This window comes from Glycine soja, chromosome 12 (assembly GCF_004193775.1).
Source record: "Glycine soja cultivar W05 chromosome 12, ASM419377v2, whole genome shotgun sequence".
In the NCBI taxonomy this organism is placed as follows: Eukaryota; Viridiplantae; Streptophyta; class Magnoliopsida; order Fabales; family Fabaceae; genus Glycine; species Glycine soja.
This window is the reverse complement of record NC_041013.1, coordinates 7,386,396-7,411,747: the sequence shown is the minus strand read 5'-3', so window position 1 is coordinate 7,411,747 and position 25,352 is coordinate 7,386,396. Positions and strand designations below refer to the sequence as shown.

The following is a 25,352-nucleotide window of genomic DNA, read 5'->3' as shown; positions in this document are numbered from 1 at the left end:
CACTTGACTTGATATCTTGAATAATTCTAAATCTTTCAAAATTATCTAAACTTCATTTACCAAGTCTTTTTTTTGTAAGTATCCTTTTTTTAGCCTCCCCATGATAATCTGCTTCAAATTCAATACAGGGTCGGTTGCATTTTTTTCAAAAGATTTACTGTATTGGATGGTTTGGTTTTTGTTTGTGGTTTATGATTTGTGTTTTTTTTTTCACTCATGGATCTGATTTGATTTTGAAGAAAGAAGATGCATCTGATTCTTGATTATTTTTTTTTAATTTGTGACAATTTTTAACTATGCTAAAAATAGTGTTTTAAAATTTATTTTAAAAATCAAATTTTGATGATCGAAATCCACCACAAACTGCGATTCTATATTCCACTAATGCATAAGCAAATAAGAACTAAAATAAACATTTTACTATTTTAAAAGACTGAAACAAACAACTTACTTTTATTTTGAGGAATTAAAACAGGAAGGCCCTAAATTTGGAGTACGAAAAACATAGTATATTATAAGTGTAAAAGATTTATTGACTTTGTCAACGGATACCATATTAATATAATATTATGAGAGGTGATTTAGGTATTAGCTAGCATACCATATTATTATCTTAAGCATTAGCAAGTAGAGTAAGAATCCGGAAGTGATTAATTTATCCATTGCAACATTGACAGGTGAATGGCCTGTCATTCAGGAATAATTATGAGAAGTTGAGAATACAAGTAAACACACATAGGATATGTTATTTCAGTACAATGTCATTCTAGAAATCAAACAAGTTAAACAAACCGAGGAAATTAAAAAAAAAAATCTGAACCACTTCACAAACTTGTCCTAGAAACAAACTTACAATTACAATGCACAATGTCAGAATCAAACTACACTCGATCACAGTGATGCTTCTTTCACCGCCAGGCTTCTATCCGCTCTGATCTTGAATCTATGCGGCTAAGATTGCTAATACCCTTTTTATCAACAGCCACTGTTGCATGGATCACAGGTTGGAGCAGGCCTCTGGTTCTTTTGGACCCCTTTTTAGCACTGGAATTACTTGATTGTCCACTCTTACTCTTCTCAATGTTTCCTTTGGGTGGAAACTCACAATACAAGTCCTCCTCACAAACCAGATTCTCAGGAGAGCCTATCAAACTGCCACATTCTCCTTCAGTTGAATATTTGCTTTGGAGAGATTCAGGGGAACAGTCTAATTCAGTTTTCTCGTAAACAAAGGTTTCCCCGGCCTCTTCATTTTCAGTGGCAATGTCATCTTGCTGACAGGACTCCAAAAGACTGTGGTCCCCATTCTCATCAGAAGGCTCTAAACAAAACCCAGGAGACGATTCTACGACACAATACTTTCTTTCTCGCAGGGTCCTTAATATAAGATTCTTCAGGAAGTTCATCACTTGAACTGCATACATCAATGCAGTCAAAGGGTCTGCCATCTGCAACCAAAAAGACTAAATTCTGTAACTGAAACCAACCATAAGATAGATCAACTGTATCACATTGGCATCTTCACTACTCTATGGACAAAAATGGCACTATCAGGACTTCACTAGAGGTAAAAGTATTGTCACAAATCACAATGATGACCATGTAATATGTCAAGACACAAAAGGAAACACTAAATCTTTTACAGCTTTACCTATATACATGACCAATTTCAAACAAGTAGTGCAGAAAATTCTTCACTCAGTAAAATTTTAGTTGGATTTCCAAGATGTCTACTTGCACCCAAAGAAAACTAAGAATAAAATTCTTCACTAAAAAATAATTGGAACTCACATGAGTCATATTTGGTGCAAAAACCATGGCGATGTTCCGTGCATTCATCTTATTCAAGTCTTCCTCTTGGGCAACATCAGCCATTAGATTAATAGCCCAGTCCAAAAGGGAAGCTTCAGTGTGAGGTAGCTGGCCGGCCAGTTCAGTACAATCCTCTTCAGTCTGGCATTGCATTACTTGCTCTGGTGATAAAGAATCCAGAACACCAGTAGGCAGTTCCCTAAACCAAGCCTTGAAAAGCACAAGAATATCAAAATCAATTTATCATATGTAGTGGATACACCTCTACTCACACAAAAAAATAGATAGTAAGCAGCAATTAGGGTATTTCTTCATGTAATGTACTATGTTTTTTTCATTGTTAATTTAATATACCTTAATTTGTCCTGCCAAACAATGTATATCAACATCTTCTGGGACCAATCCCCTATTTAATTGATCCCTAACAGACTCCTCTTGACTATTATCTGCATTAATTCTGAAAATTCCCTCTTCCTGCACGAATAAATTAAACTGTTTAACCAAGCCGGAGCATACAAGTAGTCATATGTAAATTGAAGTAATTATCACGTTTGTATAGAGTGGTGATCTATAAAGCAGGAATGCCATTTTGCCTTTTGGCATATTCTAAATTGTGTTCAGTTGTTCAATTCAACACCATGAGAAAATGTGACAAAATGCAAAGCTGAGAAAGAAAGATCTAGGTGATGAACCTGCAACCCTCCGAGAGCATACAAGTGCCTTTGCATTAGTAGCAGTATGGTTGGCACACTGTTCCCTCTCGTGTCATATGATAACTGCATGGATTCTGTTGAAACTCCAAAAACAGTTGCACTACACGTGAAAATAAAAACAAAAAAAATACCCCAAAAATCAAACATCAGATTAGTTATTTCCATCATGAATCATGATAATGACAAGTAGCATCTTTATTCACAACAATTACATTACAGCTAAGGTTGAAAGAACTTCCAAATTTTCAAAGAAAACTATTTATACGTTGTATTGTATCATATAACATTTGCAAGTAATATAGGCAGAAATCATCATAAAACAGGAAATCTACAAATTAAAAGGCTTTTAATGTGACTCAAGCATTATAAAATAGGCAGAAGTCATCATAGATCTTATAGACACGAAGTATAAGCAACAACCAACAAGACTTAGACAGTAAAAATCTTCAGAAGCATCAATCAATCTCTGCCCTAATGAATTTAAATCCATTCATGATTAAAATGCATCCTCCCACCTCTTTTTTTTAAGCCCTAGAGAAGAATATACACCTCTTGATCTTATTCGAGTTATCCATATTCCAAACAGAGAAAACCACCACACAACCTCATTAGGAAAATGGCAATTAATCCAAACAGAATACACCACAGCTTACACTGCAAAGGTTATAGAACAAACAAACAACAACAAAAGTCTTATATCCCACCGAAGTGCAAAGGTTATAGAACAAGGAAGATAAAACTAACTGTAATTTGTTTTAAACACCATGATATATCCCAATAATTAATCCAAGGAGTGACATCTGATGATAATATATTAAGATCCAATTTGGAAACACTTTTCCAGTTTTCCATAAATGAAAAAAGTAAAATGAATTGAGTTTCTCCCAAGTTAATTTCAACTTTTATATCTCAACTTTTGGAGAAGTTAAATGGAAGAACTTTTATAAAGTTAATTCCATAAATTGATTTTCACATACGGAATACACACGACTCATTCTACTTTCTTGTTTCCTTCTCCACTCCTCTCTCCTATAAGTGTTCATGGAAAAAAAAAATCATCGAAACAGAGCCTAATAAACACATACAAACAAGTACAACCTCCCCCCACAAAAAGTAAAATAACATTACAACACATGATCAAATCCAGATATGCTAAGTGCTAACCAACAAGTCGTTGGACTCGCGTTGAGTCTTGTGGGTGAAAAAAAAAAGTGGTTTGAAGGGAAGAATCCACTAAAGGTAGCCAGTTAAGTTCTGCGAAGGAAATTAATCATCAACAAAGCAGATGGATATATACTCTGTACCATAGTGATAACATGGTAACCAAAAAAAAAAAAATCCATATATGCTAATTTCAAAAATGGCAAAGATATTAATGATATACACTTCACCAACTCACATTAACAAAACTGGCACCCTTACGTTCAAAGAAACATAGTACCATTCAAGGTTTTAAGGTGATTTGGGCCGCAACATCAAGGTTTTAACTGTCTGTGACCGAACTTGAAACAGCATCCGCGATATCAACAAACATTATTATGACATGATGAGATATAAGCAACGTGATGATGAGTCAGCAGCAGGGCACGTACCTAGCACTGGGAGGTCTTGTGGAGACTTCGGGCTCGAACTCAGAAGGCAAGCCCAAGAAGCCATTGAACCTGTCGAAGGTGACATGCGCCACATGGCGCACGTTAGTGGGCCACCCAATCTCCATGGCGCCATGGCCCTCCTCGCTCTTGTTGCAAGCAATAAGCGATTTCCTCAAGAGGGTCACAAGAATTGCCAGAAGAGAGAGCTCCTCCTCCTGCTGCTGCGTTCTGTCTGTGAATGTGACCCCGCACCCGTCACAGTCGGTGACCGTAGAAAACCCGTCCACCACCGCGCTCACAGAAGAAGAAGGTGGTGGTGGTGGCGGTGCTTCTTGGAGAATGCCATCAGAAGAACAAGTGGCTGGCGACGAAGAGGATGAGAAATGGAGCACCTCCGTCATTGCTGCCACTGAAAAACCAAAAAAAAAAAAAAGACCTTTTCTTGGAATATAAAAAAAATATAAATAAGAAAAAGGAAGAGACTTTCAGGTACTAAAAAGAAAGAAAGTGGTTTTTTTTTTTTTGGAGTTGGATCTAAAAAAAGGGTGCCCAACAATGTGGAACGTGAGAGTCATTAACTGAGTTTTTTTTTTTTTTTAATGTTTTGTTTTTGTTATGCGAAGAAGAAGATGATGGCATGGGGTAAAAGTGGTGGGAAAGAAGAGAAGAGAAAAGGGTGAAAATTTTACAGCGCAACAGTAGTTAAGAGCAATAATAGTGTTTGGTGGAGAGAGCTTCTGTGTGTGTTGTGTCATTTATCCAACTTCCATTTCACAAGAATCCAAAGCTGGAGCCACACATGTAAAATCTGGTCTGCAATTTATTTTTCATCATTAATGTGTGTTTTTAACTTAATAATTAATTTGATATACTTAGATTCTTTTGATGTGAGTGAGGGAGATATTGCAATTGGATTCTAATTAGGTATGTGTCATATGTGAATCTTGGAAATGTCACATTTAGATTTTAATTAGGGATATGTATGATGGAAATTAAACTTTATTCAACACTCACCCTATTAGAGAAAAGGTAAAAGAGAATGAGAAATGGATAACAGACGAAATAATGTTATAAAAAGGAGAAAATAACAAGTTTTGATTGTTTTTTTTTTCTTTTTCTTGTCGCCATGCAATAAGTGCAAAGTATGAAATTTAAGTTCAATTTCACTACTTGGACTTGTGTTAAATATAATTTTAAAGTATGATCATAAAAGTGCCATCACTTTTGTTATTAATTTGAACCAGCTAAAATAAATTTAATTAAAGACTTATTAGAACTTAAAAATTTGAGGCAGTGATATAAGGTTTGTTACATTCATTCAGATACGGTTGAATAATTTAATTATGATTAAACAAAAATGAAATAGATAGCAACAAAATATAATTTTTAATATTATATAATACATTAAGTAATAACAAATATAGCAGTATGGAGAAGGGAAATGTGACTGTTTAATTAAAATAAATATAGCAGTATAAAAAGTAAAAATAAATTTAGTAATTATAAGAAAATTGGATTAGATAAAATTTTAAATTAACATAAAAATATCATATTACATGTTTTATGAGATAAAAAAATCATAATAAATAATTAAATAATAACAACATATGTATACGGATATTATATATATAAACCAACTAGAAAGATTTTAAAATATTAAAAAAAATATCGTTGCTTTATCAAAAACAAAATCAAGCTGTACTGTTTTTGGGATCATCAGTTTTTAACCAACTTTTGCTCCACTAGTTGTTTAGATTTGTTAGGACGGACAATGAAATCAATTTCGAGTTCAAATTATCAATGAATTGAACCAGTTTATTTTGTATTTTTTTATTACAATTGAACAAGTCTATTTGATACAATTTTAAAAATTATGTTTTTCCTAACCATGAGGGTACAAGTGTTTAATGAATCAAACTTAAGATTAAATTATTAGATATTATTTGAGTTGGATCTTTAATAAAAAAAATTTATTTGTTAGATTTTACTTATTTTGGTCGAAAAAAATGATATTTCTACTCAAATAATTGATACGATTTCATTAAATAATTAGAACTTCATTTTTATGGATAAGACCCAAATCAATTTTTATTTGCAAACGAACAATCCTTAGTTAAGCATTTAGATCTTGCGTATTATTTTCGTATGTACAGCTAGGATGGACAGGTGTTGTATGATACATTTGTCAATTTATCCATTAATTTATACTCTTTCTTTTCAATAGAATTATGATACTTCCCAGTTGACCAGTTCCTATATAAGTTTTTTTTCCAACATATTTTGTATATATCTTTATAGTTAGGGTCCTGTTAATTAATGTCAACATTGACTAAGAAATAAAAAAATAATATTTTTTGTAAAGATTATAGAAGAGCAGAAAAAAAAATCATGAATAATAAATTTTGTGCATTTCAATGAATTTTTTAAAATTTTTTAACTAATATTGTAAAAATAATGGTTAGCATTTACCTTTATATAGTTATTAAAGTAAACTACACAAAGCAAATACTGTATATACTCTTATCGTTCTGACTTTGCTGTTGAATGAACAGTATATGAAAGACACAATAAAAGGGAAAATCAAAATTCGTCCAATCGTCCTTCATAATTCCTTTGAAATCCAAAACGGTCGTGAAAAATACTAGATCTTGGCCTGTTGAATTGTTACAGCATAAAAACTATTTTTCCGTGCAAATATGAAGCTAACAAAAATTACAAAGGAAATGCTTTTGTAAATTTTTAAAATTCACAAAATATAAAAAGTAAGTGGTATAGCAGTAAAGTTCAGTGTATTATAACTGACAAAGACTTTCAGTTGTAGACTAAAAAGGATTTGAGATGTTTTGTTTCAATTATAGGGTAATTACATAATGGGTGAGGATGATAATCCAACTGGCTTCAATCATTTTAATATTTCGGTAGTTTGGATTTGACCTGGTCATGATTAGTATTAAATCAAATCAACTTACTTTCAACCCAAAAATAAATAAATATATATTTCTAACCAAAACAATCAAATCAACTTACTATTCGGATAAATTTTTAAAAGTTAGACTTCGTGCATAGATAAATTTTAAGAATTCTAAAGTGAAAAAACAAAAAAAAAATGTTTTGTAATGTACATTTAAAATAAATCACATCAATGTAAAAATATTATCATGTTGAAAAAGTTATTTAAATTAGCGTCTTGTAATTTATTATTGTTTATTAAAAATTTAAAAATATTATTCTATAAATTAATGAATTCAACTTATGACATGAACAGTACCGATTTTATTTTGTCAACCACCCAACCCAAATATTTTTATTCGAAATTTGTTGCTCAGACCTTCAAATCGCTTAAACTCATATTATTCTCCTTTGGGTGATTTGATTAATGATTTTTATTTTTAAATTTGTCAATTTGATGACCCAACTCATTGATGTGATCATTTACTTTTTAATTATTATTTCTATATTTTATATTTATTTATCTAATTATCATTTACAATCTTTTAAAAAGTTTAAAACAATTTTTATCTTTTAAATTTGATACATCCGACCCAAATCAATCCATTATTGAGTATAAGGTTCAGTTTGGGCTGAAAAAAAATGTTTAAACCTTACTCAATTTAAACTGAAATATTTTAATAAAAAAATAATTAAATCCGATCCAAATCAGCATCTGTACACCCTTAATATTACCCATTACTCAGTTAACAATTTGGTATGTACTTACAAAATGACATTTTATTACGCGGCATGAGCATTTGTTAGGCATACTACAAATCATTGAATGCATGAGGCGTTATATGAAAACTTTGTCATTGTTCCTTGTGGCAAATTGCAATTAATGAATGATTTTTGCCTCGAATTCCATACATAGTACTATAATTTGGCTCTCATTTTTGTGCCTTTGACTCTTTTTCCATACTTTTGATGCAAAAATTGATGTCTCGTATATTGATTAGTTCGATTAGGATACAGTTGACCGCCAAATGATTAACAGTACTGTCAGAAATAGAAATTTAAAGAAAAAAGTGTGGCCTGATGAAGGATCTTATATCATTAGAATAGTTTTGAGAGTTGTATAAATAGTCAACAGTACTGTAGGACTTTAAAAAATACTACTCCTATACTAACTGACTTCCTAAAGACATTGGTTAAAAATTAATCAATTCTCAATATATTTCGACATTGTTTTTAATTTTTATTAATTTTCTCAATCAATAAATATTCTTAGCAAGACTCATAAAAAGTAGATTCTTTTTATTTTTAAGGACCAAGAGGAAAGAATGTCTACAACTCTACATATAAACAGAAAATTGAAACCATTCTAAAGAACAAAAGATCTTATTTGATTTTTTTAACCAATGCTCAATATTTTCAATTAATATTAAATATAATTAATATTTACTATTACTAATAAAAAATATTTTAACAATTAAAAAATAATTTTTAATAGTAAAATTTTAATCTACCGAAAAACCAAATGTACCAAATTAAAAAATAGTAAAAAGTTTAAATGTATGTGGTCAGTGTTCCTAACGTTACTTGAATGTTTCTTCATTTTCTTGTGATTAGATCTACAACGAAGTTGCATTGGAAACAACGACAAGGTGCTAGTCCTCTTCCACAAGACCGTGACTTTGCAATTTGATTAGTTATAATTCATACTGGTAAATACAATTAACCGAGTTGAATTTGAGACTAATTAACCAAACTGTTTTTAAGATACAAATCAGTTCTGCTATTATATTTATTTGCTTTGGAGAAATTGGTTGTTTTTGGTGTGGTTGTAGCGGTTGTTTGCCAACCCTAATAACTTGGAAGAAATTCTTGAAACAAATCTATTGTGGAGTTTTCTTGTGCATCTACAGTGATAATATCAGGAAATGCTTAATTGCAGTACCTTCTTTATATATATATATAAAAAAAAATCAACTTTTTATGTCACCACAAGGTCCGAAAATTGATGTACTAGCTCCCCTGTTCTGATAGGAAAAGGATATTGAATAGCATACAAAATCTTCTAACTCAAACTTAAACACCGGCTCAATTGATCTAAATCTAGTTTACCATCTTTGTCTACAGAAAAATGATGACTCTCAAGGGAAAGGCTTGGACCCTATTGGTACATGCAGTGTCCTGAATCAATCCAAGTTTGGCTGTCTAATCTGTGCTAGAAGAGCAAATTAGTGGACACATCTTTAGCATTAGTAGGATTTTAATAGATCTCGGTTTAAGTTACAACTGTAGTTGCATAACATTAAAGTGAAATATGAGACTTATTGCTAACTAGTAATGTTAAATTCATCAGTTGTTATTAATAGGAAAAACAAAAAGTTATATGCAGCATGCACTGACTTAAGAAGTTACAGGAAATTTACAAAATGGTTTTTAATACCGTATAAAGTAATATTTGAATCCATATTTCATATGTATGTATTATTCTCCCCATTAACATATTGTTTCCTATATTGTATAATACGCATAAACTAAAGTGAAGAAAGAAACAAAAGCACTATAATACAACAAAAAGGTAGTAATACTATTAGACTTACTAGGGTCAGGTTGGAGAAGTTGGAATAGATGTATAAGCACTTAGATTTGCTCCTTATTATCATCGTTGTACATCAAAATATAGCAAAATATAAACTCAAATTCTTGAAATAAGAATAAAAAGTTTCTCCCTTATTAAATGGATCGCTAATCTCGTAATTTCTCCCGAAAAAATTGAATTTACATTATTACCTAGAAAGAGAGTGGTTAAGGCCAGCAATTATCAAAAGCAGCGGAAGTAATAGCATGAGCGAACTCCTGATAGTTGATCATGCCATCGCCGTCGGTGTCGGCCTCTTTGATCATCCCGGTCAGCTCCTCGGCGGTGAGGGCATGGCCAAGCCTAGCCATGGAGTGAGCCAACTCCGCCGCAGTGATGAGGCCGTTCCCGTCACGATCGAACATTCGGAACAGCTGCTTCAGCTGCTCTTCCGTGTAGGGCGACTTGGCCGGCAGAAGCTCCGGCGCGACCAGAGCAACGAACTCCGAGAACTCCACCAGGCCATTGCTGTTGGTGTCCGCCCTCTGAATAAATCCCTCGAGTTGGTCTGCACTGGGCTTCAGACCAAGCGAGCGCAGAAGCGAACTCAGCTCCAACTGCGTCAGGCTCCCGTCATTGTTCCGATCGAAGGACCGAAAGATTTCGCGCAATTCTGCGATTTGCTCCTCGTCTAATTTCACCGTCTGTTTTTTGCTCATCTTTTTTCTCTTCTAATGCGTTTCTTCACATGCACTTTCAAATCTCCCTTCTACACTGTTGTGTGGTCTGAGGTATTGGATGTGGTTGAGCTTCCTTTTTGCCCAAATGTAGGATCTGTTTTGAATGTTCCAAGGGGTAGCTCTTATAAATAAAATACTACTATATACACGACACAATGAAGGAGTTTAATTTTTTTTATGGGTTTTTATTATTTTTCATGTCAAAGTCAAACCATGATGAAAATAAGTATATTATTAATGATGATTAATAGTTAATTAGAATGCGAATTGTGGTGCGGATCGGTTGACAGAGAAGTTATTATCCCCTAAATTTGTTCAATGCTATTATTTCAAGTTTTCGGGCATATTTATTATTTTATGTAAATTTGTTTCATCTTTAGAAGGTTTTGATATTGATACGCGGGAATCGCGTGACCAGTTCCCACGTTATCCTTGCTGGCAGCGGTCACCGTTACAATTTGATATCACTCTTTTGACCATACTTGGTCTATTTGAGAATAGTGTAGCACCTGTCACGCTGGCCCATAAAAATAACTTTATCATTTTTATTTGACTTAAATGTATCCATTAAATTTTATTTTAGTTTTATTTTATTTTGTTCTTTTATATTTATTATGTTCAAATTTTAATTCTAAAAAGTGAAAAAAAATATAATAAATTTATTCATTAGTTAAGTTAACTAGTTAATGAAAGAGACTATATGAACAAGATACGAATATGTGACAAAAATGATTGGCAAAATTGAATAGATAAATAAAATCAAAATGCATAAGTTTTCTATTGGATTAAATTATGTTTATTAATCAATATTATGTTTATTATTATGTTTGTTTTCTTATTTTTTAAGTGTTTATTATAATATTATAGTAACGACAAAAAAAGATAAAATAAATATTAAATTATATTTTATCCTTAAATGAAATAAAATTTGAGATCTAATAAATTAATCGAATGAAAACTTATTAATATTTTTGTTCAATGGAAGTTTATTGAAATTTTTGGTCCAATGAAAATTAACTGATATTTTGATCTAATCTATTCAACATGTCAATAATTATTTTTATAATATTTGGTTCCTTGGTGTCATGGTGACTCTTTTATTAATGTGTGGATCGGAAAATCTTAGCAAAACTTAGGAGAAATGGATTTCAATCAAAATGAGTTCAAACACTTGTTTGTGTAGAGGAACTTTTACAGCAACGGAAAACACTTGTTTGTAACAATGGAGATTAGTAGCCTAACAATGAAGAAGATGGTTATTCTTGTTTTGCGGGAAATGCTAAGAATGTTTTCGTACATTTTTTTTTAAATTATCGTTTTTGATTGTTTATCAAACTACAAGTCATTTTGATAAGGAAAATGAAAGTTGCATCCCGCTTTTAATTTCATCCGTTGATAGTTTTTTTAAAGCACGTGCCACTCATTGTTTTGAATGACTGAAGATGTCCATTTATTCTATCAAATGGAGAGGAGTTGGATTCCATTCATATAGCTTAGTTGCCCAAGAAAATTTTGTTTGCAAAGGTGATAAGCTACACTAGGTAGGGAGAGTTCATCATTTGGGTAGCTTATTTGCATTAATTTTGTTACTATTCTTTACCATGCATTTCAACAGTAGTTGTTGTTTGTTTGTTTAAATTTTGGGGTTTTGTGATTATTTTTTTGGCACCTCTTTCTTCTTTTTGCAGGGGAGGGTATTTTAGAAGCTAGTTTAATTTTTAAACGGAAGATAAAACTCTTAAAGGATTTAGAACGTTTGAATTGGTTTTTTTAAAGGTCTTGTACTTTTTTTCCAAAGCCACAACTACAGGCTTTCTGGAAAAAAACTAGGTTTTGTAAATGATAGTGTGACTAGGAATCTCTTTCTTCTATGAATTGAGTTTCTCGTATAAGTTAAAGTTAACTTCTATATACTTTATTTTATAGAACTTTTTTATTTAACTTCTTCAAAATCTTAGTTGTATATGTTAATTTTATCTTATAAAAAACTCAATACATTTTACTTTCATATTTTATACTTTTATACGAGTTTATGGAGAAATATTTCAAACTAATTATATATTTAAGAATCACGACCTTAATAAATTTTCTGAAATATGGAAAATATCCTCCTTTTCTAGTTTTCTAGTCTACCACAAAACTTCTCTCTCCTTCCTCTTCATTTCTTCTTGTTGCATTTGAAGCCACACGAGGCCATTGTGGACTGTCATTACTAGGCCATCTTTGCACTCAACACATCATTAGCTTGGTGAAATTTTTTGAAATTTGGTTTGTTGTGATAAAATCTGTTCATCAAAACTTACATTACAATTTTACTTGCTAGATTGTTCGATTGACAAAAGAGTATAATAAGGTTAATTCGTTAAGTTCTTATGTGAACATGCACAAAACCATCATCATTGAATTATTTTAACTTAAATGTGTCGAATTCAAGTTTTGAATATGACATTGTGTTAAAACATGACGAAGGTTGGGGTGCCAAAGTCCACCAACGGTGCCATAGTTTTGTGGGCCATTAACTATTTCCGATCTGACGCTGTTTTCTTCAGGGATTTTCAAGAGTTTTGTCTCCGCAAAACAAAGTAAGCATCAAAATGAAAGTGTACAGGTTAAGAACAACTAATTTGTGACCACACACAACACAACAAGAACGAAATGGAAACCAAATCGGAAAAGGGGACCAAAGTTGAATAAAGGGGATCACGTACTTGGTCCAACCTTATTTTTATTTTTCTTTTCCACGTGTAATATGTTTTTAAAAACTAATAGCTTTTACAAATTTTGTAAAAATTAGATTACTAAAAAAAATACCAGCCATTGAATTTTGCATATAATAATCTTACCTAAGTGAGTAAATTTGCATGCAAACATTAAAGATGACAAATTTAACCCAACTTGATAGATTAGCTCGAAAATTTCACAATTAAAATCAAACTAAACTCTTGAAAGAAAAGTTTGAGCGTCAATTTCTGTATCTCAAATACGATTGCTTTCAATAAATGATACTCTTGTACTAAAAAAATAAAAAATAAATAAACTCTTGAAATTTAGGTCCACTCTAGAGAAATTGAACTTATATTACTCTATTTGATTAACTATTTCAAATTTATTTTTCAATATTTTACATACTAAAAATATTTTCTTTTAATTAGAGTCAACTTGACTTGGTGGTGTAACATAAGATGAAATTAGACCAACAAATTTTCAACCCTAATCAATCCAACCCAACCAAAATTCACCCTCTTGCAATCGAGTGAGTCAAGTGAGGGAACGAGTCTAACTCAGTCTCCACGCACTGATCTCACAGCACAGCGAGCGAGCACAACGCTTGGGCTGAGGAAGAAGGAAGAAGAAGCATGGCGGTGCGGTCCACAGTGTCGCGTTTCCCGATGGACACGGACGCGCGCGAGGGCTCCGGCCTGCTCTGGGGTGTCACCGTCACGCCGTTCGCCGCCACCGACGAGAACACCCGCGCTCCGTCGTACGGCTCCGGCGGCGACCTCTTGCCCCGGTGCGAGAACTGCTGGGCCTACTTCAACACCTACTGCGAGCTCGAGCAGTGGTCCTGGTCCTGCTCCCTCTGCGGCAACCTCAATGGACTCTCCTCCGACGCCATCGACCGCTACTCTCGCCCTCAGTCCTGCGCCGAGATGATGTCCTCCTTCGTAGATCTCGAATTGCCTTCGCGTAATTATCCTCATTATTAATGGATTGGATTGGGTTGGAATTGAATTGCCCTTGTGCATGGTTTTCAGATTTGACTGTTTTTTGAATTGCAATTGTTGCAGAGGAATCCGCAGAGGTAGCGGCAATGCAGGCGTGTCCGGTTTATGTTGCTGCTGTTGACTTGTCCTGTAAGATTCCTTGCATTTTGCGTCACAAGGCAGCTAGTTGATATGCTAATTGCAGTAATTGGAACTGGATTTTAGCAAATGGATGGGTTCAGTGAGGTTAATTGGTTAGGAATTTCGTGGTTTTGCTTTTGTTTAGTTGGTTCGTTGATTAGGACTTGGTTCACTAGGTGTGTGTTTGGGAAAAAAAGTTACATCCAATGTTCTCTTCAATCCAACATTGGAGCTCCTTCTCTGTTTAGTGCCTAGAAAAGTGCAAATGGATGTTTTGAAGCTTTGAAACGGCAATCCAAACACGACTAGGAAATTTTAATGATTTTTTTTTATGGCATTTCATTTATAATTCAGCAGGATATGTTGCTTAGTGATTTGAACTTTATATGTCTGGTTTCTCATTATTCAATACACATGACATCTTGTGTCTGGATATGAATTATTAAGACGAGAAGAAAAAAAAAACGACAATGATTGTTAGATTATGTGGTCATGCCTTTTCAGTTGTACAAGCCATGACTGCTGCAAGTTAGACTAATGTAGGATTTGAAACTGTTATGGAGACTGTGTTTGTTGGACTAACTTCTGTTGAATGAGGAGGCTGTGATTGCAAAAGTGGCCTTGATTTTGATCCTTTCCCCCTATCAAATCTTTCTATCCCTTTCTGCCTATTTCTTTTTTTTTAATCTGTATTATAAAATAGGGTTTCTGTAATTGTGTGTTTGTATCACATAAATGAGCCTTTATCTATAGTGAAACTTATTAAAATAAAAGGGAACATAATATTCCCTATTTACAAAGCATATCTTTAATACTCCCCCTCAAGCTGGAGCATATATGTCATATGATCCAAGCTTGTTACAAATGTTGTCAACACGAGAGCCCTTGAGGGATTTAATGAACATGTCTGCAAGTTGGTCACTAGAGCTGACAAAGTCAGTGATGATTTCTCCTAAAAGCACCTTCTCTCACAAAGTGACAATCAATATCCATGTGTTTAGTCCGTTCATGGAAAGATCGGATTTGACGCAATGTGAATAGCAACTTGATTGTCACATATCAGTTTAGTATCTTGAGTGTCTCCAAATTTTAGCTGTTGGAGAAGTTGTCTAAGCCATGTAATCTCACATGTAGCTACTGCCATAGCACGGTACTCAACTTCAACACTAGATATAGCAACTGTTTTCTGCTTCTTGCTCCTATAGGAGATCAAGTTTCCTCCATTGAGAACATAATATCCAAAAGTGGACCTCCTATCTGATGGTGATCTTGCCCAGTCAGCATTAGAATAGCAGACAATTTTGGCATATTTAGGATTGGGATTACGAGTGGACCGAATACCTTTGCATAATGCGATGGATTACAAGTGGACCGAATACCTTTGCTTCAGCATGACCCCAATTATTGTAGTAGTGATAGTGAATACCAAGTCCTCCATGATGAGAGGAATGAGATACAAGGGCAGAGGAATTCCCGGTAGACATGGAAGAAGGTCCAAAGGTACGTGGAATGGAGAGACGCAATAACTACTCCTGAACTAAGTCATATGTAGGAACTGTGGGACTCAATAAAATCTGATTGCGGACTGCTTCAAGGTCCGGTGTGAGTCCGACAAGAGCAACTACCATGAAGAACTGTCCGTGTTGTTTGTAAAATGTCTCTGCATTAGTAGTAAAGGGCATAAGAGTGGAATATTCCGCAATTAAACGATCCATATTACCAAGGTATGTTTGCATGTCCATGTTCTCCAACTTAATGTTCATTAGGCTGGTGAGTACATTGTAGAAGTGATGGACATCGTTGGAATAAACTTTCTTAGCCTTGGTCCACACATCATAACAAGTTGTAAAAGCTTGGTACTGTGCTTTGAGGTTAGGGGCAAGAGAGAACCACAAGACACTGCATAAAGAGGCGTCAATTTGCTTTCAATGAGCTTGGTTGTCGATTGGAACATCCGTCACTTTTGTTATCAACTGATCGGCACAGCCTTGGCCTTGGAACCACAACTAAATAGTGGTGGCCCAAGTGCTATAGTTGGCTTTCCCGGTGAGTTTTTTGCTCAGGATCAATGGAACAGTGGTATAAGTCACAATGGAACTCAAGGCGGATGCGGTAGCCATGGGAAAAGTGGCAAGCACCAGTCAAAAACAACCAAGCGTGGCCAAACAGTGCTCAAACAAGGTCACCAGAAGAGGACACGCTGGAAAAGGCACATCATGCGATAAGAAGGTGCTGGCATGTGAGCTTCATGTGCCAGAGAGGGGCGGCACGTGTGACGGCTGACAGGGACTCGATTGGCGGCGTTGGGTTTGCCGGAGAGGGGTGTTCCTATTCGGAGGGTCACACCGGCGTGATGGCAGCGCGGTGGCAGTGCAAGGTGGCTTGCAACGTGCATGCCACTGTTCATGCGAAAAGGAGTGCTAGCAGTGGAAGGGAAAAAGGGAAAGAAAAAGGAAAAAGAAAAGAACCCTAAAAAAAATCTGATACCATATAAAATAGGGTTTCTATAAATGTGTGTTTGTATCACACAAATGATCCTTTATTTATAGTGAAACTTGTTACAATAAAAGGAAACATAATATTCCATAATGCTGATTATAATCCCTAATAAATCAGCTGCAGATATTCCTTATTTGCAAAGCATATCTTTGATATGTATAGAAGGATGCAATGATCAAGGTGAAGATAATTGTGCCTAGTTTACTACATTTGTTATTCAATTCTTGCATTGTGTTTTCCTTCACTTGTCTTCTTTAAACCTTGATTACTTTCCTAAATATGTGGATGTATCTTTATAATTGTCATTTTGTGATTTAGAAAAATGTTTTTGGTTATACTGCAGCTTCAGAGGAGTTTCTAGAACTTATTAAAAGTGCATTGCTGGCAGCTCTGGAAGGTATTATGTTGATCACAGTATATATTGCTTTCCTGCATAAGGTTCATCTCTTGAGCATTGCTCTTATCATTTTTTTGGGTTCTATTGCAGCTCTTGCTCCTGGTTCACTTTTTGGGCTTGCTACATTCAGCCACAAACTAGGATTGTATGATGTTCAAGGTCCAATACCTGTTGTGAAAAATGTTTTTATCCCTCCTGATGCAGAGGGAACCTTGCCCATTGAGCTTGAAGATGTCATGCCTTTGTTACAGTTTCTGGCTCCTGTATGTTAATTGTATGCAATGCCTTTGTTACAGTTTCTGGCACCTGTATGTTGAAGGGAAAAGATAACCTTATATGGAAAACTGTATCAGATCTAATTTCCATATTTTTTTTGAAGGTGGAAACTTGTAAGGACCGTATTGCATCTGCACTTGAAACACTTAGACCAACAACTTCATGGGAGAGAACCACGGCAGCAGGTCAAGGGCTGGATGGTGTTCTGATAGGTGGGCGTGGTTTTGGGATGGCAATGGAAGCTCTCTGCAATTACCTTGGATCTGAATATGGGAACACTTTTGCTTTAGGTTTGAACAAACAAATACAAAACTTACAGTTTATGACTTTTGTTAGTGTGTTTCTTTAATGTTCAATCTTCGATACTTAAAGAAGCTTCAAGCAGATATTATTTCTATTGAGAACTGCAGCTAGAGTCTTTGCCTTCTTGTCTGGTCCCCCTGATTATGGAGCTGGACAATTGGACACAAGACGATATGGTGAACAATATGCAAGCAAAGGAGAGGATGCTGATCGTGCTTTACTCCCGGAGCAGACACCCTTTTATAAAGATCTGGTATTCAACTTATGTTATTGTTACTCCCATCTCCCATTTCCTAGAAGTGGAAGAATTGACATGTGTATTACAGGCTGCTGTTGCTGTTCAAGCAGGTGTATGTGTTGACATATTCGCCGTAACAAATGAGTACACTGATTTGGCATCCCTAAAATTTCTGAGTATTGAAAGTGGGGGTTCCTTATTTTTATACACAAGTACCGAGGATTCAACATTGCCTCAGGACATGTAAGTCTCGTGTTTACTTAATATCCCTAGGTTTGCTTTACTGGTAAAATCATTTCAATTGTTTGATATTAGATCAGTTACAGATAGTTGTTTGGTATTGGCTGATTGGCTGTGTGACTGTGCCTTCAATACAATCTGAACTTGAGGTGGTATTATTATAGACCAGTTTTCTCCTTAATCACATTAGATTTAAATTAAACCAATATATCTTTATGTTAAACATATCAAAATGAATGTTTCTTATTTTGTTCAGCTATTTATTACTTAAAATAATCAAGTGCAATTGAATTGACCACATATTGTTTTATTATTCTGTTACTTTAAGTGATAATCATGAACTCTAATTGGGTAACTAAACTCAACTGTAGTTGAAATCACAAGTGTTACCAATAGCACCTTACCTATCAATGATATTTGTGTACACACTTTCACATATATCACTTTGGGTGACTATGTTGTGATCTGTCCTCTTTTCAGGTATCGGATGCTGAGTCGACCGTATGCTTTTGGTTGTGTCCTGCGGTTAAGAACCTCGACTGAATTTAAACCTGGCAATTCTGTAAGTGTGTTGTATGGGATGGCTTTGTAATTCACAATTTTGCGTCTACTTATTATAGTCTATAGAATAACTTGCTATTTTATTGCAGTATGGTCACTTCTTTCCAGATCCACAGTATGAAAATGTTCAACACATCATATGTTGTGATTCTTATGCTACATATGCTTACGACTTTGTGTTTGAGAACAACGTTGGATTTTCAAGGTATAAAATGCTACTGGTTACAATCATGTCTTACAAGCTTTAATGCTCATACATTCTTTAATATGTTTAAATCCGGTAAATTAAGAAGTTGTAAGTGTCATGTTAAGCCTTGTCCTTGTGTTATTTAGACTTGTTATTATGAGGCAATTCACGTAGTAAACTCCAAGTTCATTAGTTTTTCCATCAATTACTGAGTGTTTTATGTGTCTGTATTTTTCATTCCGTTCACGTCTTTCTCCATCTTAGCTTCGGCTTTGCATTTTATTGACTCGTTTCAAACATTTTCTTGGCTGCCTTGTTCTTCTTCTGCTAGTCTTTTGTTGTTTTTGTTATTTATGTCATCTGCTTCATTGGTTTGTTCTACCACTGACATCTCCTGCATAACATAACACCCGTGTTTCTTGTTGAGTTCCAATCTCTTTCATTGTGCATTTTTCCAGTGTGTTTTAAATAGTCTCCTGCCACTGTGGCTGATCTCCCACTGCCATATCATCATTGTGGCAGGTTCAGACCTTTTGCCACTGGTGACTTTTTCCAGTTTTTTTTTGTCACTTTTTGGTTCATTTTCATTCTCTTCTTCCTCTTCTCAAATTTGCCATTTGGCTTAAATCATGCTATGCAAGTATACAGACATCAGTCTGCCCCCACAACTTTTTGGTTCTTATCTTATTATGATCTGTTTCTCTAATTAATTATAATTATGATTAGTATAAATAAGGGTTAGTACTTTAGGTTTTATGAACACACATTGTAATACGTCTCAGTTAATATCAATTCAGCATTTCATTCTCTTTTATCTCTGTTCCTCCCTCTATACCTAAAACTCCATAATTCCAACAATCTCAGAGATCAGAGTGACAAAACTGTTAATATGATGATTTACTTTGGATTTCTTATGAACAAGGAAATCCTTGAGTTTGCTCAGCATGCAATAGCCAGGAGAAGGGGTGGTAAAGATTAAACTTCCAGATATTTTGCCCAGAACTATGGTGAATTTCCTCATATATTAAAATAAACTTCCTCTATTTGCAAAAAGAATGCTTGCTCTTTAACTGTGGGGTTTAGATAATATAAATAAAATACTCATGTTAGCATGTGAATTGAATGCAAAACAAAAAAAATTTAAACTAAGAGTAGCTGAACAAATTTTTATCTTAAAAAACATAACTTCTATAATTTGATATAATTTCTATCACAAGATAGCTGTGCTTGTCTGATACATTTCCTGTACTGGTAATCTGATTAAGGTTTACTGTTAACTTTTTCTTTTGACAGAACTAAATCAGATGTTCCTACAATTCAGATTGCATTTCAGTACTCAGTTGTAGTTCCTCCTCAGGAACTTTCTATTTCTAATTCAGGAGGGGTTTCTACAAATAGGTATGGTAATCAGCAGAGAACAAACATTAGATTTCTTGTATTTACACTTGTTTTTGCATTCTAAATTTTGGTATGGGTTTTTATTCTGTAACAACTGCTTTTTGGAACATCAATTGTATTTCATTGTTGGTTTTTGTTTTGCTATAATTCTGAGTCCTTAGTTTTCCTGATAATTATGCTTAGATTTATTATTTTCTTCCGCCATCCAAAAATTACTTAATTTATGGAGTAAAGGATTTTGGGGCTCAGTTTGTTGTGCTGACTATTGATACAGAACCAAGCATTCCCTTCAGCGCCGGCTAAGGATCCGAACATTGCAATTTGGTGTTGCTCAGAACATTCATGAACTTTATGATAGCTGTGATCCCGAAGTTGTTCTATCTTTGCTTGTTCACAAGGTGAATTTATAAAATCAACCTTCTATGCCATTTGGATTGATGCTTGTTTTTGGTCCCACTCTTCAATCTTAATCCTGAATGTGGTATGCTTGCTTTACTTGTATTTTTGTTTTAGTTTTTTAAATCTGATTACTTTTGTCACGGATATAAATTACCAAACAATATTTTTCTCTTGTCATTTTCTTTTTGTTTTATAATTTATGAGTTCTCTTTTGTCATTCTTCCAACTTAATTTTTTGATTAATTTACTCTATTCTGCAGGTTATATTAGCCTCTTTGGAGGAAGGAGTTAGGGAGGGTAGAATTTTGCTTCAAGAATGGCTAGTGATCCTCACAGCTCAGTACAACGATGCATATAAGCTTATTCAGTATAATAATGGAAGTTCCGTAAGATCTCAGATTGATGTTGCATTCTCTCAATGTCCTCAATTGCAGCCCCTACCACGCCTAATTTTTGCTCTACTTCGAAATCCTCTTCTCCGCTTTCATGAAGAGGGTGTTCATCCGGACTATCGCATCTATCTTCAATGCCTTTTCAGGTAATTGTTGCTCTCAGGTTTATTTGCACAATGGAGTTTGCAAAATCATGCCTTAAGTGTCTGGTGGAAGGAATTAAACAGACTAACATAAAGATGAATGAACTTTGAGTCCAAGATATTCGCATAAAAAATGGGTAATATATTTTAGAGTTTTGCTAACATTGCCCACACTAGTATAGCATAATAAAGAAAATAGTATGACAAATCTTTTACTCGATATAATTTGTTAGTTTGGTTACAATTTGTTAAAGAAAGCACATTTGACTTTGAAAGTATATGATAGGAAGAAGCAACAATGATTACAGCACCATCACCATCTAGCCATAGGTCATAACAGAATTTGTTATAGCAATTCTGTTATGCAGTTAGTAGTGCAATTCTGTTAGAAGAATATTATTGTTATATGATTTCCACTAACAGACAACCATGAGTCATGTATAAATAAGCGAAATAGAATGGGCAGAGAAGAATTATCAAGTATCAGTTTAGTATAGCTTAGCATAGAGTAGCTTAGTCTTTTGTTCCTAACAATTGGTCCGACCTACCGCTCTTCAATGGCGGACGCCGAACTTTCCGCCGCCTGCGTGGACCGCCTCGAGGCCGCCATGGCCAAACTCGCCGCAGCCCAAGCTTCCATGGATTCCAAACTTGATGTCATTCTCCTGAAATTGAATACCATGGTACCTAGACAATCCTCTCCATCTTCTTCCTCTGCGAAGTCACCACCCCCAGCCGGAACCATGCCACCTCTGCTTCCCAAGGTAACCAGCCAACTTTTCCCATCTTCTTCCTTTGCAAAGCCACCACCACCAGCAGAAACCATGCCGCCTTCCCCTTCCCATGGCAGCTTCCCACCTCCCCGTTAACGCCAAGCACCACGCACCCTCCTCCAACCCCCTCCGGGCTGCCAGTCACCGGTTCCTCGTGGAGCCCCCTAGCCGCTGCATCCTTCCCTCCGACCTCCGCTTCTCCCTTTCCGTTGTGTTTGCCGCCATGGTCAGGGACACAAATCTCCACCACCCCTTCCTCCCCACCGTCTATGACATTCTCGTCACTGCCAAATGGTTCTGCCTTTGCAACGATCTTCATTTACTCATTCCTTCACCCACTTTCATTTGGGATCCAGGTTCTGTTTTCTACACCCAACACCTTGAGGACAAGGTGTTTTTTATGGGCTAGGGAATGATCGGATGAAGCAACAATGATTACAGCACCATCACCATCTAGCCATAGGTCATAACAAAATCTGTTATAGCAATTTTGTTATGCAGTTAGTAGTGCAATTTTGTTAGAAGAATATTATTGTTATATGATTTCCACTAACAGACAACCATAAGTCATGTATAAATAAGCACTAAAGGAAATAGAATGGGCAGAGAAGAATTATCAAGTATCAGTTTAGTGTAGCTTAGCATAGAGTAGCTTAGTTTTTGTTCCTAACAGTATAACAAAATCATATTCATCATGGATTTAGAAGCAAGCCAACCTGTATTTGTCATAGAAATAAAAGTTATCTTTGGTTATTTTCCCTGTTTGTGATGTATCAAGCCCTATACATATATAGCTGTAAAATTTGTTTCCCTTGTCTAGGTTAAGAACTTACTATGAGCAAAAATAGAATACTTTTTCACAAGAATTGACTGTGCAAAACTGAGTACCTTAAATGAAAGATAAGGGTATGGGAATAGGGATGTTTGTTGGGTAATTAATTAATCAATAAATAAGCTTCAGCAACCTGGTTTGTAGTTTTGTACTAGCTTTGAATTTATGTATTCAAGAATTGATTGTGCAGTTCATTTTCATTTGTTTTTCAGCATGTTGGAACCCAGTTCCCTTCATCGTGCTGTGTATCCCGTGTTGACATCATATGCTACTCCAGATAAACAAGCATATCCTCGTCATTCATTGAGTCGTGCAGCACTGATTACCAGTGGCAGTCCGATATTTTTCCTTGATGCATTCACAATTCTGATTGTGTTTTATTCTTCGACTGCAGACCCGACACTTCCTTTTCCTCCACCCCATGATTGTAAGCCTTCTTTTATTTACCTTCTGTCCTCAATGCATTAAATACAACGTTTTTCAGCCTAAACTTTATGCAAAATACCTTGTCAGGTTTGTTAAGGACTACAATCAACAAATTGAAGCAAGAGAGATGCATCACTCCCAAGCTCATTTTTATTCGAGGAGGGCATGATGATGCCTCAATTTTTGAGAACTTTCTGATCGAAGAGCAGGATGTTGATGGAAGTGGTCTTACCAGTGTGATGGGTTTTGTTTCTTTCCTTGAAGACATTACACAGAAAGTTTTGGAATTCATGAAATAGGGATCCCTTTTGGGTACAATTTCTACTTACAGATACAGGAATTATATACATTATAGGTGCTTCCATTTTGTAAGGATGGGTTCTAGTTCGTTCAGAACCAACCATGGAGTCAAGCTTTTGGTTGGTTGCCTTTGTTGTACCTGTTTTATATCATTTATACCCTTTTTTTTGAAGTGCTAGTTAATGTACATTATAATACTATCCTTATTTACACTGGCTGATCTTCTAGATTTACGTTAATGGAGAAATGGATTATATTAATGACCTACCGTGTTGGAATTTGGATGATAAAGTAATGTGTTGAGAATTCTATCCTCTACAAAGTTGCCTTTTTAGTCGTTCTTTGAGGATAGATGACAGCCAATTGTCTTTCGCTTTAAACTTATATGCCATTGATGATTTTTTTTCCTAGGCCATCATCATAGATTGTATCTTGGCCTAAAAGCGTAGGCATTTGCGACTACGAATTATGCGTGTCTAGCATGCGATAAATATATATCTATAATAACTGTAACATGTAAGTTTAAAATATAGTATTTTATTTTTAATTTTCATTCATTTTATGTTAAGAAATGTTATTTATACAATAAATTTTATGGCAACCAAAAAAAGAAGAAAATAAGAATTATAATTAATAATACTTCTTTCATCCCATAATTATGGTTGTATAAGAAGAAAAAATAAGTCTTGAAATAATTATCATTTTAATTTTAATTGTATTATTAAATTTTTTTATTTATATTTTTTATAATATTAATAATAAATAAAAAATTAAAAATAAATTAGTATTTTTTAATAAATAAAAAAATAATATAATAAAATTATTATTTATTTATTTATTACTTTTTTTATCTTGAAAGATAATTATAATAGGACAATGAAGTATAAATATAATCATGATATAATAAATATAGATATTTTTTATTATTACAAGGGGGAGAGTGTGTCTCTCTATAAATTTTAAATAAAAATAAAAGAAAAGGAAAAAAAGATTTAGAAGTTAAAAAATAAAAAATAAGGTTAATAAAAAAAACTAATAACATGAAAGTACTAAGTAAATATTAGAAGAGAATAGTTGGAGTTTAAAAACTGGAAAAATGATATCATTATCTAAAATTTATGAAAACCAAAAGGGCATATTCTTTTTATTAATAAGATAGATATAAATTACTGTTAAATAATATTATATCATGTCTTTATTATAAGATATAGGTTTTTTTTTTTTTATCTTAACCCTCTAGTTCATCGGAGTAAAAAAAATCCTAACTTAAATAAAGTCAAGAAGTAAGTAAAGCTTGACAAAAAATTTTTTTGTCAAGGATTGAACTTGAGTACTTTAACTTTATATTTAACACATTAATCACTTGTATCCAATTACTTGATTGTTATAAAACATAATTTAAAAGGAAATAATGGTTCTTGTTATAAGGCATTTTAGAATTCCAATGAAACATTTTCTCCTTTTTCCATTAGTTGTTCTTATTAAATATTCTATGTATTTGTGATTTTTATTGATAGTGATGCATGGAGGACATACTATCACTGGTTTAAAATATAAGAAAAAATACATTTTGAATGCTATTATATATAAAATATCCTTTATTTAATTGATATGTTAGTTTTAATGATTCTTTTTTTTATTCCTAATATCAAGTTTTAATTAAAGGTAAGTTGTGATTTTTTTTTAACTTTGATTGAAATTAGTGCAATTAAATGTGGTTAATTAACTTACTTAATTAGCATGAATTCATTTTTTTTCTTATATT

At 34.0% G+C, this 25,352-nt stretch overlaps 3 protein-coding genes across 3 annotated transcripts; 1 reads left to right on the top strand and 2 right to left on the bottom strand.

The window, feature by feature from the left end:
• Positions 1-637: 637 nt before the first annotated feature.
• On the bottom strand, positions 638-4,827 carry LOC114378223 (rho GTPase-activating protein 5-like). Its single transcript, XM_028336779.1, has 5 exons — positions 4,118-4,827; positions 2,505-2,625; positions 2,167-2,286; positions 1,792-2,022; positions 638-1,448 (listed from the first exon to the last, which is right to left on the bottom strand). Exons 1-5 carry the CDS (start codon positions 4,516-4,518, stop codon positions 909-911), a joined length of 1,413 nt encoding a protein of 470 aa, XP_028192580.1. The 5' UTR covers positions 4,519-4,827; the 3' UTR covers positions 638-908.
• Positions 4,828-9,626: 4,799 nt separating this feature from the next.
• LOC114379335 (probable calcium-binding protein CML18) lies at positions 9,627-10,494 on the bottom strand. Its single transcript, XM_028337976.1, has one exon. It carries the CDS (start codon positions 10,355-10,357, stop codon positions 9,866-9,868), a length of 492 nt encoding a protein of 163 aa, XP_028193777.1. The 5' UTR covers positions 10,358-10,494; the 3' UTR covers positions 9,627-9,865.
• A 3,076-nt stretch (positions 10,495-13,570) lies between these two features.
• Positions 13,571-23,854, top strand: LOC114379707 (protein transport protein SEC24-like). Its single transcript, XM_028338393.1, has 14 exons — positions 13,571-14,065; positions 14,167-14,232; positions 17,066-17,119; positions 17,210-17,382; positions 17,499-17,685; positions 17,806-17,951; positions 18,025-18,179; positions 18,657-18,738; positions 18,827-18,942; positions 20,218-20,322; positions 20,597-20,720; positions 20,982-21,259; positions 23,074-23,288; positions 23,375-23,854. The coding sequence occupies exons 1-14, from the start codon at positions 13,735-13,737 to the stop codon at positions 23,584-23,586; spliced, it is 2,244 nt and encodes a 747-aa protein (XP_028194194.1). The 5' UTR covers positions 13,571-13,734; the 3' UTR covers positions 23,587-23,854.
• Positions 23,855-25,352: the final 1,498 nt, after the last annotated feature.

Bases quoted from the DNA above. Each gene is read 5' to 3' on its own strand.
- LOC114378223 (XM_028336779.1), bottom strand. From the start codon at position 4,518: ATGACGGAGGTGCTCCATTTCTCATCCTCTTCGTCGCCAGCCACTTGT. The intron at 2,626-4,117 runs GTACGTGCCCTG...TTTCACGTGTAG, and splicing joins ACAAGACCTCCCAGTGCTAG to TGCAACTGTTTTTGGAGTTT. The intron at 2,287-2,504 runs GTTCATCACCTA...TTATTCGTGCAG, and splicing joins ATGCTCTCGGAGGGTTGCAG to GAAGAGGGAATTTTCAGAAT.
- LOC114379335 (XM_028337976.1), bottom strand. From the start codon at position 10,357: ATGAGCAAAAAACAGACGGTGAAATTAGACGAGGAGCAAATCGCAGAA.
- LOC114379707 (XM_028338393.1), top strand. From the start codon at position 13,735: ATGGCGGTGCGGTCCACAGTGTCGCGTTTCCCGATGGACACGGACGCG. The intron at 18,739-18,826 runs GTAAGTGTGTTG...ATTTTATTGCAG, and splicing joins AATTTAAACCTGGCAATTCT to TATGGTCACTTCTTTCCAGA. The intron at 23,289-23,374 runs GTAAGCCTTCTT...ATACCTTGTCAG, and splicing joins TTTTCCTCCACCCCATGATT to GTTTGTTAAGGACTACAATC.